Here is a 17,432-nt window from a genome sequence, read left to right as displayed (position 1 = left end):
TTTGGGATACTGTCACACCCCAACCCTAGGTAAGGCGAACAAATACCATATGAACACATGCTTTACAAGTAACCTATGATGAGAAAGTAAACTACTATGCAGGTAGATTTACTGATGAGAAGCTTCATATACAACACATGTTGACTAGTTGAACCGATACATGTGACAAGTGAAACTATGAATATAAATGATAGCTTTACAATGTCAACAGAGCCTCTACTGAAATCTATGACGGTACCACTATGAAAATACGCATAGTAAAGAGTCGGCAAAGCCTCGAATAAACCTGGAGCTCACCAACAACCGTTAAGTATCATGTGCTTCTATTGGGGAGATCTACTAGTTGAGTACATATACATGCAACATGAAATGCACCGTCCCCAATAAGGGACGTCAGCACGAAAGAATGTACTAAATATGTAAGGCATGATACAACTGTATGTGAAATGAGAGCTCAAGGATTCGAGACCATCTTTGCTTATACTTGTGGAATCTTGTATGTTACATTCTTTTCTTTACTTTTCTGTGCATTATAATATTTACAAGACATATGATACAAATGATCAGCTGATCAGCGGTAGAAGAGGATGACCCATGCTAGGCATTTTAACCATGGTGAGATATACCATAAAGTGGAGCTTGTTGACAACATTGAAGTGCAATCGTGGTTTAGCCAAAAGATCATAGACATGATTGTCTAGTTTGTTTTCGAGCTTGGGAAAGGTTTGGGAGCTAGATTACAAGGGATAGTTGAACCCATACAACCCGTTCGTCATTCAACCACTTTTGGCCTGGGTTACGAATATACTACCAAGGAGTGGGATGATTGGGAATCACCTCTAGATGGGTACTACTACCCATTGAGGCAACACATACCACCGTTGCACTAATCCTTTCGATCAGCAAGATTCATGGGGGGCATCACCGATGAGCTTCTAGAAGACATGAAGGGTTTGTCTTTGACCAAGGAGGAAGGAAAGGGTTGCAATGTCCTAATCAATGAGGAGGAGACAGGGGACCCTAGAGGAAGCAAGGAAGCAAAGATTGGCGTCAGCAACTGGACCTCAACTCCATCCAGACCTCGTCAAGCATCAGGGTAGCTTTGGAAGATGTTTTCCTATCAAGTTTTAAAAAGTTTTCAATAAACAGTTTTCAAGTCCAGTGTTATTTTATTGTTTTCAAATGCCAGTATTAGGAAACTCTTGAGTCTTAGCAATAGAGTTATTTTCCCATCTATTTAATATCCTATATTTATTTATGCGTATTTCTTTCTTCCAGCAAAATCTGTTGTAAAAATGTTGAATCTGAGATTATGGCACATAATAAGACCGTGCAACTTAACATTAATGGCCTAGAAGAGATCTAAGAAGGGGAAGTCCATCCTCAGACGCACCGTCTGAATCCTTTGGCTTCTGGCATTCATGGGGAGGCACGTATCTATCATTCTCCCCATCCTTCCAATTTGGATATTGGTCCCTCCATTCACGATCCCGGTCCTTCCAACCTTCGTCTCTAGCCCAACTTTGGTTACCACCCTGCCTTGGGTAATTTGAGTGGTAGCCACCGCCTTAGTTCGCTAGAAAATTTATCTCCTCGTTATACAAGGCTTTAAACTTCATCTCCTCAAGATAACCCCCGACCCCCACAACGTTGACACCACGGGTACCAGCCCCAGGACATTTTTGGATAAAATATCAAGCTGCATCATGATTTTGGCCATGTTCTGGTCTCTCTCATTGTCTTTTTCAATCTGCTCCTTGGATAGCTTAGAGGTGAGAGGGGAGACTTGGTCTTCACGAGTGTACCATGCTCTGTTGATGGTTGTCATGCCATCTAAAAGTTGAACTGCTACTGCATACGGCTACTGCATTAAGCCTCCCAGCGAGAGTTGGACGGCGACACCTTTGTTTACCGAGTCCAAACTCCGGTAGAAGTACTGAAGTAGCACGTTATCACACAAGCCATGGGTTGGGCATTGTAGCACCAACTTTTTGAACGGTAGCCAAGTCTCATGCAGAGGCTCTCCTTCTAGACGCTTAAAGCTCTGGATGCTATCCCTAAGTGACATCATCTTCAAGGGAGGGAAAAATCGCACTTGAAATGTGGTTACCAGTTCCTCCCAAGAAGTGATGCATTCTCGCGGCAACTCAGCTAGCCATTTCCACGCCTCTCCCATCAACGAGAAAGGGAATAACCTTAATCGGACTGACTCCTGCAGATGTTTTTGAACGAGAATGGTCCGCATACATCTACGAAGTTTCAAATATTCTCGTAAGGATCCTCATGAGCCAATCCACTGAAAAGTCCCTTTAGTTGCAAGAGTTGCAACATAGTGCTCGTTATGTGGAACACTGCATTTCCCTCGGCTGGAGGTTAAAGGATGGCTCCAACACCTCCCATGAGATGGGGGTCATTGATGTTGGGCTCTTGGATATCGTTGAGATTATTGATGTCGTCCTAGTGCCCCACCTGACTGTCGTTGCTACCGTTAACACTCATACTTTCTGAAATATTCACACAAGCAGACAAATCAAAACTAAAAATTAGATAAGTAGACTACAACTATGAAGAATAAAAATTCTATTAATCTAAACAATTTCAAATAACACCACTCCCCGGCAGCAGCGCCATTTTGATGTTTAGCATATTCAACGACACGTCTTAGAGTTCAGGTATCTATGATAGTGTCCCAAGGGAGTGGTTTTGAGAATTAATAGAAAAATAAAACTTAGTTGTAACTAGTCGTAGCTAAAGACATTAACGATTAAAAACATTCTAAATTAAAGGGGACACACAAACGTGTCAACTATGAAATGGGGGTTTGTCACAAATAAGTAAACTAGCAAGATTAACAAGGAAATCTAAGCAATGAGAGGGGGATTCTTGTGATGTGATCGGAATACGGATTAATCTAGATTATTGGGTACATGCTTTCGATAGAATTTTATAGAACAATAGTGACTAGGCTAAGCGAATAAGTTCTCTCTCGGGCAACTTACCCCGTTTCAAATGCGTTCCTCTCGAACACCCACTTGCCGCATGAATACCAGCCTACGCCCTACCCCACTTACTCTCTCGATCTGAGTGTTAGGGTATGGGACTAGGGCTCACCCTTTCGGGATGAGCCTCATGTCGACCCACTCCTTAAGCCATCAATCTGAAAACACATGAGTGAACTTGTATTTGCAACTACAAATCCATTAGATTCAACCACAACTACTAGACAAAATCACCATTAAACTACATTTAATCTATCATCAAGCAAGACCCAACAATTATCTTAACCCATATTCGCTAAATCACACCCCAAGAATTGGGGGTTTTAGCCACACATCAAGAAATAGAAATTTATACCTAAATGAGCTTGCATTCAAATGAGTATGAAGATTTAAGTCTTGTTACAGGCCAAGAATGAAGAATCCAAGAGACCCAAGTCCAAATCCTTGGAGATGAAACCCTCTTCTTCTTCAAGTCTTCAAAACCCTCTCAAACTCAGACCAAAAATATGAAAAGTTAATATTCTAGACTGAAATTTATCTGAATGTTCCACTCTAAGTGAAAATTATAATAATTGTTCCACACTTAAAACTACAACTCTAACTCGTATTTATAATTTTCACAGATTCATGCTGCAGCAGATCATTCGGCGTCGTTAGTCAGAATCACTGATCAACTCAGCGATTCGCCCTTTGGTGTAATTCATCGCCATCTTGCACCAGCCCTCAACATCGTCGTATTCTGGGTCATTCGGTGACTTGGTACTGCTTCGCGAAACTTCTCGGCGATGTGCCGACTGCTCCCTTTTACCACCGACTTGATCCTTTCCTTCAGGCTCAGCACACTGGAATAAAAGGTGAAGTAAGACCCTTCGGCGACTCGCCAAATGGACTCGGCGATCCTCAGGCTTTCATTTCTTCGTTCTTTTCAGCCTTTTTGTTCCTTTTTGCGATGTAGTGTCAATGCTTTCCTGAAAACTTCAAATACCTGAAACTTAAGGTTTTCATCAGATATTGAGATAAAATAAGCATTTGAGGACACAATTTCTATTAAAATATATCCCTAAATGGGTCCAATTTGTGGACTCATCACGACCATTATAATATTTTCATATAAATTAAACTCACTTCAATTTTAAAATGCTTTAGTAAGATAATTTTTTTGAGTTTCATTAGCGATAGATATAATAATAAAATAATTTGATAATAATTGCAATAACTTCTATAAATTATGCATATTAAAATATAAAAATTTTAGGCAAAATTGATTAGAACTTTAAATCCGATATATGTTTTAAAAATACGTATTTAATCAAATAGCACGTCCGAAAAGGTTAAAGGTCAGACAAAATTGGGTGTCAACAGCTGCCCCTTGGTTGCTCGAGAATGAAGGATGAATTGTCGGGTAACCAACGTTGACTTAGTAGCCAATTTTGTTTGACCGACAAGAGATGTCAGTGGGATCAATTGATACGATATAGAGTTAGAAAGGGGTACGACCGAGACTTTGGTATTAAGTCGTCTGCATGTCTCTAGTTTTATGAGAATCAGGTTGTGTGTAGTTCTAGATTTACGAACAAATGAAGCTTCTAAAATTTGAAAAGCGGTATGATATTCGAACGGGAACAATATCAGCTTGAATGGATAGGATTAAAGTAGCGAGAAAAGCATGACAAAGTGATATCCACCTTAAGCAAAGATTACATTAAAAGAAAAGATACGAGTAGCAAAGCTTGATAGGGCCTTCATTGCGACAGATATGTGAGCATGATAATCGTAGCTGAGGGGGTGATTGGTCTCACCTGCAATATATCAGTTTCTGCAAATATGTAGCTTGTAATATGACTAAATAAAGTGATTAGTGCAGATATATCGAATGAACAATAAATGTAAACATGATGCAAATTCCCATATCGAACATGATATTTGCCTTAAGACTATGAAGATGATGTCTTAGGCTATGATGTCTAGGGACATGATACGCAAAAATTAAATCCTCAGGTCATGAAAATGTTGTCCGTGGGCCATGAAAAAATGATGCCCTTAGACTATGACACCTTCGGATCATGATAGACTTCATGTTTACGGGCCATGAAAGATGATGTCTTTAGACCATGATGTCTTCGGAACATGATAAGAATGAAGTAAATCCTCAGGCCAAGAAAGATAGTGCCTTTGGATGATGACGCCTTCGGAATATAAATAATGAGTAAAGAAAGCATATATGTTTGTCACTCTGCACAAATGTATTTGGGGACATGCATTTTTCGGGCACAGTTTAATTCTCGGGCAAAATGCAATCTCGGGCTCATGCAATTCTCGGGCACAATGCAATCTCAGGCTCATGCAATTATCGGGCACAATGCATTTCTCGGGCACAATGCATTTCTCGAGCACATGCAATTCTCGAGCTCTTGCAATTCTCAGGCACATGAATTTCTCGGGCACATGTAATTCTTGGGCACCATCAATCTCAGGCACGTCCAATTTTTCGAGCACAATGCAGTCTCGGGCACATGCAATCTCGAGCTCATACAATTCTTAGGCACAATGCAATCTCGGGCACATGCAATTTTCAAGCACAATGTAATCTCGGGCTCATGCAATATCGGGATCAATGCAATATTCAGGCACATGCAATCTTTGCGCTTAATGCAGTATCGGGCTCAATGCAATCTTCGAGCACAATGCAGTACCAGGTTTATGCTTTTTTGGGGCACAATACATAGTATTTGAGGGCATGAAGTATCTTACACCTTCACCTTATTGGAAGGGATCGAGTGTCATTTGTTGGCGAATTTCGAGCTCGGTGTATTGTAGCTCGTCCTATAGTAATGAGAGAGTGTCGTTGAATGGCGATTTGTCGGGCTTAACAGCAGTCAGAAGATTTTGCAATTGTTGTTTGTGTATGTACCTATCTTTTCTGCATTCAAAGAAATATTGTGAGTTTATAAATAGGGGTGATTGATCTGCTTGGACCGGCGTACTCCCTTCATCCTAACCTTTCCGGGCATTTTCTTTGAAGAAAATGTAAGTAGAGGAGGAGGGAAAGTTTTGAAAACCTTTTGAAAATATTAATATGTAAAAGTATTGTTGAATCTTCGACTATCGCACAATTTGAGACTTTACAATCATCCGACTGAGAAAGGTCACTTCGAATCTGATACGCTTCACAAAATTTTTGGAAGGCATTCAAAAAAATTCTGCCCTAGTATAGAACTTCTGTTATTCTTATCTTCGTTGTAAGTTGTAGCTTGATTATTGTGAATTTTTGAGATCCTCTTAAAAATTCTGCCACAGTCATGGTTTGTGTGGAAATGTTCCTTGAAAGAATTTTTGAGACCCTCTCAAAAATTTAGCCCCAGTATCGAGATTTTGCAAGGAAAATGCTCTTTGCTGGAATTTTTGAGGCCCTCTCAAAACTTTTTCAACAGTTACACAATCAAAGGGGGAAATGATATTTTTATTACGATAAGACCGAACTCCATAGGAGTGCCTACGTATCCCCTCTTAAACGGGAATCAGGTTTGACGTAGTTCCAAATACAAAGTAAAAGAGCATGAAACAAACTTAAATGTAATATCTCGTCACAGCATCTGAGTTGATAGGTTTGGGCCAGTCTTATCCATCCATTTCAGCAAGTATGAGTGCTCTGTCTATCAGCACCCGAGAGACTATGTATGGACCTTGCCAATTTGGTGAGAATTTACCCTTTGCTTCATCTTGATTTGGAAAAATCCGCTTCAAAACCAGTTGCCCAGGTGAGAGATTTATGGGTCTAACCTTCTTGTTGAAAGCTCTGGCCATTCTATTTTGATAGAGTTGACCATGACAGACATTGTTAATTCTTCTTCCGTCTATTAATGCCAGATTCTCCAACCGAACTTGTATCAATTTAGCATCACTTAGCTCCGCTTCCTGAATAATCCTTAGAGATGGTATCTCTATTTCAGCAGGTATCACAACATCATTACCATATACTAGAAAATAAGGTGTAGCCCTAGTAGAAATTCTGATGGTAGTACGATATCCCTACAATGCAAATGGTTGCATTTCATGCCAATGCCTGTTATGATCTATCATCTTGCATAGTATCCTCTTGATGTTCATGTTTCCAACCTCAACAACTCCATTCATTTATGGTCTATACGTTGTCGAGTTTGGGTGACTGATCTCGAACTTCTCACACAATGACCTCATCAAATCACTATTCAGGTTGGTTCTGTTATCAGTAATTGACTCGGGAATTTTGAACCTACAGATAGTATAATTTTTGACAAAATCATCTACAACTTTCTTTGTCACCAATTTGTGAGAGGTGGCTTTGACCCATTTAGTGAAGTAGTCAATTGCAACAAGAATGAATCTCTGTCCATTGGATGTTGCTGGCTCAATTGGACTAATGATGTCCATTCCCCAAGCTGCAAATGGCCGAGGTGAACTAGTAACATGGAGTTCATTGGGAGGAACTTGGATCATATCTCATGAGTTTTGCATTGGTGACATTTTTGAACATGGAGAATGCAGTCTGTCTCCATGGTTAACCAGAAATATCCCAATCTCAAAATCTTCTTTGCCAATGTAAAACCGTTCATGTGAGGACCACATGTTCCCGCGTGTATCTCTTCAATCAACCAGTTAGCTTCTCCGGCTTCGATGCACCTTAACAAACCCAAGTCGGAAGTCCTCCTATAGAGGATTTCCCCATTTAGAAAGAATTGATTTACTAACCTTTGAATTGTGCACTTTTGTACACTTGTTGCATCTTCTGTATATTCACCGCTCTTCAAATATTCTCAAATTTCATTTTACCAAGGCTTTTCATGAGGCTCTTCATCAACATGAAAGATGTATGCTGGTTGCTCATATATATGAATGTAAATGGGATCAATATAATTATGATCAGGATGTTGAATTGTAGAGGAAAAACTGGCTAAGGCATCTCCAATTTCATTTTGGATCCTTGGTACATGTCTGAATTCTGTCTTGATGATCCTTTTGCACAACTTACACACGCACTCCAAGTATGGTGACAACTTCAGATTCTTGGTTGCCCACTCGCCTCGAACCTGATGAATCAATAGGTCTGAATCTCCTATTATCAGTATTTCTTGGACATCAAAATCAATCCCCCGTCGAAGTCCCAATATGTAAGCTTCGTATTCATTCATATTGTTTGAGCAAAAGAAACTGAGTTTCATCGATACTGGATAATGTTGCCCAATTAGTGAGATCAAAACAACTCTGATGCCACACCCGCTCAAATTCTTAGCTCTATCAAAGAACATCCGCCAACCATCATATTCTTCAGAGATGTCTTCCTCCACAAAAGTGACTTCCCCATTGTAAAGTAAGTCTTCAATGGTCTGGAATCATCATCTGCAAGGGTTCTCCGCCATGTGATTCGCTAATGTTTGTGCCTTCACAGCTTTTTGTGTAACATAGATTATGTCAAACTCGCTCAATAGTATATATCATTTAGCCATTTTACCTGTAGGCATGATGTTTAGAAAAATAAACTTCAGAGGATCGATCCTTGAAATCAAATAAGTAGTGTGCGAGGAGATATAGTGTCACAGTTTCTGGGCGACCCAAATTAGAGTACAACAGGTACGCCCCAATAAAGAGTATCGAGCTTCATATGATGTGAACTTCTTTCTCATGTAATATATCGCCTGCTCCATCTTTCCTATTTCATCGTGTTGCCCTAAGATGCAACTGAAAGCATTATCCAACACTGATATGTACAACATCAGTAGCCTACCAGATTCGGGTGGAACCAACACAGCAGGATTGGACAAGTAATCTTTGATCTTGTCAAATGCTTGTTGACACTCGTCTGTCCATTTCACTGCAGCATCCTTCTTCAATAACTTGAAAATAGGCTCACAAATGATAGTAGACTATGCTATGAAACGATAATGTAGTTAAGTCACCCCAAGAAACTCATTACCTCTTTCTTACTCTTCGGCGGAGGGAGATCACGAATGACTTTTATTTTTGATGGATCCAATTCTATACCCCAACAGCTGACAATAAAACCCAGTAGCTTTCAAGCAGGGACACCAAAGACACATTTTGTAGGATTCAACTTTAGGTTATACTTGCGTAGTTTGGCAAAGAACTTGCAAATCATCTAGATGATTCAAAACCTTTTTTGACTTGACGATGACATCATCCACATAAACTTCAATTTCCTTATGGATCATGTCGTGAAACAGAGTAGTCATTGCCCTTATGTATGTCGCCCAAACATTCTTTAACCCAAAAGTCATCACCTTGTAGTTGTAAATACCCCACGATGTGATGAAAGCAGTTTTCTCAGCATCGTCCTTGTGCATCTCAATTTGATGATAATCAACAAAGAAATCTACGAATGATTGTGTTTCATGCTTAGCAAATGTGTATATTGGGCAACATAAAATTATCCTTGGGACTAGCCTTGTTGAGATCCTGATAATTCATACAAACTCTGACCTTTCCATCTTTCTTGGGCTCTGGAACGACATTTGTGAGCCAGGTTGGATATTCTGTTACTTGTAGAATTCCGGCCTGTAATTACATTGATACTTCCTACTTGATTTACAAACTCAACTCAGGCTTGTGTTTTCTGAGCTTCTGCTTCACTGGAGGTACGATTGAAGTGCTTAGCACTGTCATGTCTTCATAGGACTAGGCAAAAATATCCTTATTCTCTATGAGACACTCAGTATACTTTTTCTTGTTTGTACTAAGTTTAAGAACTTCCATTTATACTAAGTTTGGATTGGGCTTTTCCTCGAATTCCTCAACCTTTCTGATTAATTCTTCAGATATGCTCTCGCGCATCCTCAACAAAGTTGAAGGGTCAGACAAAATGCTAAAAGGCATGAAAGAAGATGTGTCTACCCTTAGCCAGACCGTTACCTCTCATTCAGTTTCAATCAAGTAGACAGAGACCCAGATGGGTCATATCTCGTCTCACCTAAATTCGAGATAGCCAGGGGGTTTGCCGAGTGATACCATAGCTAACCCCAAGAATGAGGTTTAAAGGTGAACTTGCGTCGTACCACAACGTTAATTAAGGCATTGTTTGGGAGGCAACCCAAAACCGTTGTTCTTTTTCTATTTTGTCTTTGATAAAATAATGGAGTATGATTGCGCAGGTGAAAATGTGGAAGTTGAATGAGAAATACAGATTGGCAAACGGAATACCCGGTAGGTGAATCGCTGAAAGGTTCGGCGACCCCAACATACTCCGTCGTTTGATCCAACCCAATTTGGGTTTGGATATGTAAAACTTGGCGGACTCAACGAAAATCATTGGCGAGTCGTCGAGTAATCGAGGATTCTAATGCAGACCGCCATTTGGATCTTTATCTTAACTGAAGGTCCTGTAAACTTGGTGAGACAAGTGACAACTCAGCGAATCGCCAACAGGTTCGGCGAGCGGGACTAATGTCGCCCAATAGACAAAAACTGGACTGTCTTTCAGCCAAAGGTTTAAAAAGTTCTAACTTCATTCTATTTCATAACTTTTTCACGTTCCCAAACTCAGATCTACACTCTAGTTTTATATTTCTCACACTTTTGGAGTATTTTGGTTCATTGATCTGTGGGCGGATTTTGATTACATTGCCGCCTAGCTTTCGGTAGCATTTTAATCAGTACAAAAGGTTAGCTTCTCAATACCCATGATTATTTTTTCAGCATTATACTCATTTGCAAACTCTTTGATATTGTTAAAATCAGTTGAGCCTCCCTGATTGGATAGAATTGGTTAATTGTCGATTGTTATTCGATAATCTTCCTTAAACTGTTGAAATCTTGTTCTCTGATGTGTCTAGTTGAGTTAATGTGTGATAGGTGGTATTCGTAGAATATGGGTCTTGGTCAAATTTGTGTTGTTTGTGCTTTAACTGTATTTTTGGGGTTTTGCTGGGCCAATTTGGAGAAGTTAGGTAAAAAACAGGCACGTTAGGTGATTCGGCGAGCTGTGATGAGCTCTCCGAACCACTCAGCGGTTCGCCTAAGCGTCCCATCTGCCCTTATTATCATGCGTTATTTGATATGGCAGCTGAAACTTTTGGCGAGAAGCACGGGATCAGCAAGTGCACTCAGCGACTCGTCGATTGTCATCTTAATCGCCCTTTGTCTGCACCCTTGATCCTTCTGCACTGTGACCTTCGGCGGACTAACTGTTGCTCGCCGAATGGAATGACCACCTAGCTACAAATGAATATCTCTGCTTAGTGTGTCATGTTCTAACATTATCTCAAGATTTTTGCAGACATGGCCAGGTCCAAAGTTCCAGGAAGAGACATGCCACCCCAACACATAAGATCACAAAAATTCAGGAGATATGCAGAAATGTCGAAAAAACCAAAGCAAAGAGCAAGGAAGCCAGTTCCAGTAGGAGGATTTCCATTAACCCTACCGTCCCTTCGTGGTCCCGAGGATTCATCAATGCGATACATACCTTTGGAGCTGCCCATGATTTAGATGAGATGATTATGGCTAACCTCACTGCGGCAGCTGAAGCAGAGAACCAGAGTCAGAAGGAGGACACACCGGGCACTGATGCCTAGACAGTTGGAGCGACTGCTTAGATAGGATCTCTTCTTTACCTCCCTCTCTGTTCTTCTTTAATTGACTTGCTGGATATTTTTGTTATTTGCACTTGAGGACAAATAATTTTTTAATTATGGTGGGGTGAGTCCCACCTTTTCTGTGCTACCCATGCTTTGTGTTGCTATTTGGATTGTTTTGTTTAAATTTTGTTGAGATACTGTGCATGTGTGGACATTTGAGCTTATGGCTTCCTTCTTGTTTTAATTGTAAAATGATTTTTACCCTTCCAAAAAATTTTAAAATTTTTCGCACATTTTCGCCACCCCTCGTAGGCGCTTTAAATGTGGATATTCATTAGCAAATTTGAGTCTCAGTTTCCATCAATACCGATGACTTGAATAGTGTTTGCAATTGAACGAACATAAATGCACGACTACGATGAGACAAAATGAAGTTGCGTAGACAATATGTGAACTCTTTGCATCTCGTTATGACTAGCCTTGTATCAAATTGATTCTCTTGTGATGATCATTGCACACTAGCGAAAGTGTGGAGTCTTGTTTAACTTATAGTGTTAATTCCTAGTGTGATGAGCTTACGTGTGAACTATGCATGATAGATCGTAGAATTTTCCCCGTTGGTCCAGTCAACGAAGTGATGCTATCTGTTGATATGATCTTAGGCAACTTCTACGAGTGTGATCCAATTTGACATACACCTCTTTCGTGACGTACCTTGTGAGCGTGTGATTCTCTCTTGAACACCATGTGAGTCTTACCCTTCTTTGGAAGAAACTTGATGAAAACTAGATCTTTCTTAATCCATCACCTATAATCCTCATGAAAGTGTGGTTAGTTTGAATAGCCAACTTAGGCCAAAAGCCTAAGTTGGGGGTGTGGTGAAAAGAGAAGGCAAATCAAGAAGTGCAACAAAGTCCCTCCTACCCATGGTTTTGAGGAAAATGGAACCCCTCCATATAAAAAAAAAGACAGAAAAGAAAAAGAAAAAGAATGAAAAAGAAAAGTTGTGGAATAAAGTTGAAAAATGAAAGGGGATTTCCAAACAATTCTTGGAAAGTAAATAATAGGATGACTTATAAGCACTAGTGAAAATGATGAAGGAGAAAGGAAAGGAAGTGTTATGAGCACCACATCTCATGAGGATGAAAATCATTGAGCCTAAATGACCGACTATACCTTTGCACTCAACCCCATTACAAGCCTTGAAAAGACCGTTTTGATCTTGAGTGAGATGAAACAAATGTTGATTGAAAAATACGGGGAAACCTATAGGTGAAATTATGCATTATGTTCTTCTTTGTGAGTGTGAGCGTTGCATCTGGTACCAAAGCTTTAAACTGTGAAACCATTGTGTGAATATGGAATCATTCTTTGTGTGGGGGCATTTAAACACTATAGTTGAGCTTGAACTTGCATTGGAAGCAAGTATTGTGAGAATGAGATTCGTTGATATTGGTGAGTCACAACTTGAATCTTTGAGTGCACATATGATCTTTGCATAAGTAAATTGAGTCTTGTTGTGTGCATTATGATTGAGTCTTGTGTAGCACTGTTTGAGACACCCTTTTTGAACGGCTGAACTTGAGTTTACTTCTGGACAAACAAAAGTTTAAGTTGAGGGTGTTGATAAGTCCACAAATTGGACTCATTTAGGGCTATATTTTAATAGAAATTATGTCCTCAAATGCTTATTTTATCTCAATATCTGATGAAAACCCTTAAGTTTTAGTTATTTGAAGTTTTAAGGAAAGCCCAGGAACACTACATCGCAAAAAGGAACGAAAAGGATGAAAAAAATGAAGAAATGAAGGCAATTTCTGCATGATTGGTTAGTGCTTTCTTCATTAGTTTAAAATTTTGTCTTGCATCATCTATTATGAATATTGTATGTTCAAAATAAATAAAGGAAGTGTTCGGATCAGTTCTCTTCTTCCCTTTCTATGTGTGACATTATTTACGTTATGCTTCTTTACTTGTTTAAATTCTCGTATGCGTGCTCATGATTTGGATTATGTGTATTGAGGCAACCTTGTAATGGTTAATCTTTTCATATATACTTGCTTGTATCTCTTGTTATCCTTTAGCAGGTTTGAACTCAAAGTTCAAGATATGGAGAGTTGTCATGGGAGAGAAACACTAGACGAGCTGAATTCTTTCTTAAACTCCGTGTCGAGTCAAACTACCTCACATAAAATAGGCCGGAAGGAGTAATTGTTTTTGCTCAATAATCTGTCTCATATTAGAAATATCATAGATACCATGCCTATAGAGGTTAAATAATCTTTAATATATTTATTCGGGTGTAAAACCCATGCCTATAGGTTGTAGATCTGGTTTTATTTTATTCTTTATTTAGAAATCAGGCTTAGGACTTAATTAATAAAATTGTTAATCAGTTTAAGTACTTTCAGCATGCGCTAACGAATTAAGCTTGTTAGTTAATTAATCATGTTTAATTAACTTTAGTTTTCAGCATGTTAATCAATTAGAAATCCTGCCTATAGGAATTAAATAATTTGTCATTTTAAATTTGAATAAATATTATCTATGTGCATATTTTGTAAATTTCCAGCATGCTATAACTACAGACAACAAATTTTCTGCATCTGTTAATGCTCAAATATTTTCCCTCATGTTTAAGAATAAAATCTGCATAGTAATAATTTATGATTAAAATCACTGTCTCAAATTAAAAGTTGTTCTGCCTGCTCAAATATTACTTTCAACAAATACAATTAATAAATCATTTTCTGCATGTTTACTTAAAATCAGTTACTTTAAATATACTTCCCTAGCTCGAATTAATTATTTTCTGCAAACTGTTTTGCCACTTAAAGCAGTTACTAAATCATTTTTTGCACCAGCTATTTGCTGCCCAGATCCAAATCTGCTTAAGTTAAATTGTTGCATTGATAATTTGATTTGCTATTGCTCTAAAACATTTTTTGCATCTGTGTTCATTTTTCTACCACCTTTAAAAATCAATTAAAATTGCTTTCTGCATCTGCGATTCTTTCTGCCCTCCTAATTAAGTAATTATATTGTTATAATGCTTGTTTGTATGTTCACACACTTCGCATGAGACCTTTCACCTTTATTTGTGTTTGCAAGCATGCTAATTAAAATCTAGAGGCCAATATGAGATTGATGTGCTAAATGCTCGTCCAAATTATTTTGTTTGGTGTCTAGAGGGCCTAATTAGAAGCCTATATTTTATTTTAGTCTAAAACCTCCCTAGTAGTAAGTCCAATGCCTCTTGGACATTAAGCGGGAAAGCTAGGTACCTTCTAGGACGTTATGCATGAGGAAGGTGGGATAGGGGTAGTTAGGCCCTTTACGGAGATGATGAAAGGCAACTCGAGCTTAAAATGATAAAACTATGGTTTTTGTCTTTTCAAATAAAAAGTCGGGAGCATAATAAGCTGAGAACTAATCCGTAGAAGGGTGTTGGTTCAGGTTTTAGAGTATTCCTTCCTTTTTTTCCCTTTAAATTATTTATAATTATAATTTTTTGGGGTAGTTTAATAAAATAAAAATTGATTCGCCTATCTACTTGTGTATAATTTTGTCTTCTGCTTATCTTTTTTAATTTTCATGCTTAATATTTGTTTATATATTTTATTTATTATATCACATAGCTCGCATACTTAAATGAATAACAAATAAATAAAGTGACCTTAATTGCTATTTGTAATACCCACATAAATTGTATGAGATACGGCCGGGACTGATAAGGGTTCCAATTGGGGATGAAACCAATTGAAATCAAATGGGGAATGAAACAACACAAAAGTAAGATAGATGAGAAATAAGAGATGAGAAGAGAAGGAAGAAAGACAATTGAATAAACAATCAACCAAGGAAGAGGAGAAACTTGAATTCGAAAAGAAACAACTCAAATTGAAAACCACAAATGAGTAATCTCAAGTGAAATCAAGGTTAAAGAAGTCCTAAATCAACAATGAGAATCCACCCATCACTAATCTAGATTAAGCTACACTAAGCCAGGCTATCTTAAAGGGATTCCACCCTTAAACTACACTCTTGAAAGAGTTTGTTCATTTCACATTCAAAATCAATACAGTCTAACTCTTCCAAAATCAAAGAGACTACTATTTATACTAATAAAATAAAGAAGACACTTATTTGACAATTTTACCCTTAATGAGGTAAGGGCCTTGTTTGGTTGACTTCTTTTGTGAATTCTTGAAAATAAAGTAAGGGAGACACTTCTTTGACAATTTTACCCTTAATGAGGTAAGGGCCTTGTTTGGTTGTCTTCTTTTGTGAATTCTTGAAATTATGAAATGACCATTTGCATAAATGGCCTCTTTCTTCTTTCTCTTCACTTAGATGGACCTTCCACACATTGTACTTCTTGATTTTGTGTCCATCAAGCTACTCTAATGCTTTTACACGATCCATGCTATCCATGTTGTTATCATCCTCCCCTTCTTGAAAAGGATTCGTCCTCGAATACAAACCTTGCAAAACCATGAAAAGGACAAAGAACAAATATATCCTCATAGCATGAGGGTTAGTATAATGGTTAGCACAAAAAGCATTACACCAAGGAGACACAATCTCAAGGAGCAACCAAGTATCCTTTATTATAAGGACTATTAAGCCTGCAGTTGGAGAACAAGGAAATTGGTTATTCCTCACATCAAAAGGATAATACCACCCAAAATATAACATTACTACAAGCTCAAACGCTCACCGGGGTCAAAATGATAATAGGTCCACATAATGGGGACATACAAACAAGTATAGACCTCAATGATACCTCGACCGAAATGCAATGCCCATTTAAGACAAATATGAGACTCATCATATAGTTAAATGTATGGTAAGTGCAGGTTGTAAGTTGGTTATCCCGGGCCATTTAGACATCAGGTGCATGTCCGTCTTAATCAGATCTGAGGCGTGACACATCCTTTGTTGGGTCCCCTTATGACTGGTAATGAGCATGAGATGTTGACTAAGTTTCTGAAGTTTATGTCGACTCTGTTCCATGGATATAAGAGTGAGGACGCCTATGAATTCGTCTTGGATTGTTATGAGATGCTACACAAGTTAGGTATTGTGCACCAACATGGGGTAGAGTTCATGAACTTCCAGCTTCAGGGTGAGGCTAAGCAATGGTGGAGGGCCTATATGGAATGCAAATCGTCAGTTTTACCCCTACTCACTTGGATACAGTTTCATGCTCTGTTTCTAGAAAAGTATGTGCCCCGGACTTGGAGAGAACGGAAGAAGGATGATTTTATGGCTTTGGAGCAAGGTGGTATGTCTGTGGCTAAGAGGCTAAGTTCCATTCTTTGTCTAAATATGATACGCAATTGGTGATTACCGAAGAAGAGAGGATTCGTCTATTCGTCAAGGGACTGAACTCCGAGTTACAGGTATTGTCTGTTTAGATGACCTCAGCAGGGAAAAGTTTTAATGAGGTGACAAATTTTGTGAAGAAAGTGGAAGGAGTTAGGCGTGACGAGCATGCCAAGGCATTGGCTAAGAAAGCTAAGAGCACATGTAACTTTCAAGGTTCCTACTCTGGAGGTTCATGGAGGCCGACACTTGCAGCCTGCCCAATCCAGTCCATTATGCCCCCTTCTACAGGTAGTTACTCGGGAACTCCACATCATAATGTTATTTAGGATTGCCAGGGAGCCGCACCTTCGGCGGGAAGTAGGCCGTCTTTTGATCTCACTTGTTTTAATTGTGGGAAACCTGGGCATATGAGGAGAGATTGTCCCCACCTGCACATATTTGACCCTGCGTAGCAGCAGACTAGAGCAGTGGTACCCGCGGGCAATGGTAATAATGGTAGAAGGCGCCCACAAGGTGGGCGAAGAGGTAATCAGCG

The 17,432-nt window shown here is 39.0% G+C and overlaps 2 protein-coding genes across 2 annotated transcripts; both read right to left on the bottom strand.

The window, feature by feature from the left end:
• Positions 1 to 6,617: 6,617 nt before the first annotated feature.
• On the bottom strand, positions 6,618 to 7,133 carry LOC125833539 (uncharacterized). Its single transcript, XM_049512699.1, has 2 exons — positions 7,116 to 7,133; positions 6,618 to 7,028 (listed from the first exon to the last, which is right to left on the bottom strand). Exons 1-2 carry the CDS (start codon positions 7,131 to 7,133, stop codon positions 6,618 to 6,620), a joined length of 429 nt encoding a protein of 142 aa, XP_049368656.1.
• Positions 7,134 to 9,337, bottom strand: LOC125833538 (uncharacterized). Its single transcript, XM_049512697.1, has 6 exons — positions 9,126 to 9,337; positions 8,950 to 9,025; positions 8,672 to 8,860; positions 7,809 to 8,362; positions 7,542 to 7,685; positions 7,134 to 7,437 (listed from the first exon to the last, which is right to left on the bottom strand). The coding sequence occupies exons 1-6, from the start codon at positions 9,335 to 9,337 to the stop codon at positions 7,134 to 7,136; spliced, it is 1,479 nt and encodes a 492-aa protein (XP_049368654.1).
• Between the last annotated feature and the right edge of the window lie 8,095 nt (positions 9,338 to 17,432).

This window comes from Solanum verrucosum, unplaced genomic scaffold (assembly GCF_900185275.1).
Source record: "Solanum verrucosum unplaced genomic scaffold, falcon-dt-bn FXZP01000105.1, whole genome shotgun sequence".
Lineage (NCBI taxonomy): Eukaryota > Viridiplantae > Streptophyta > Magnoliopsida > Solanales > Solanaceae > Solanum > Solanum verrucosum.
Note: the sequence above shows the minus strand (reverse complement) of the source record. Positions and strands in the feature narration are given on the sequence as shown.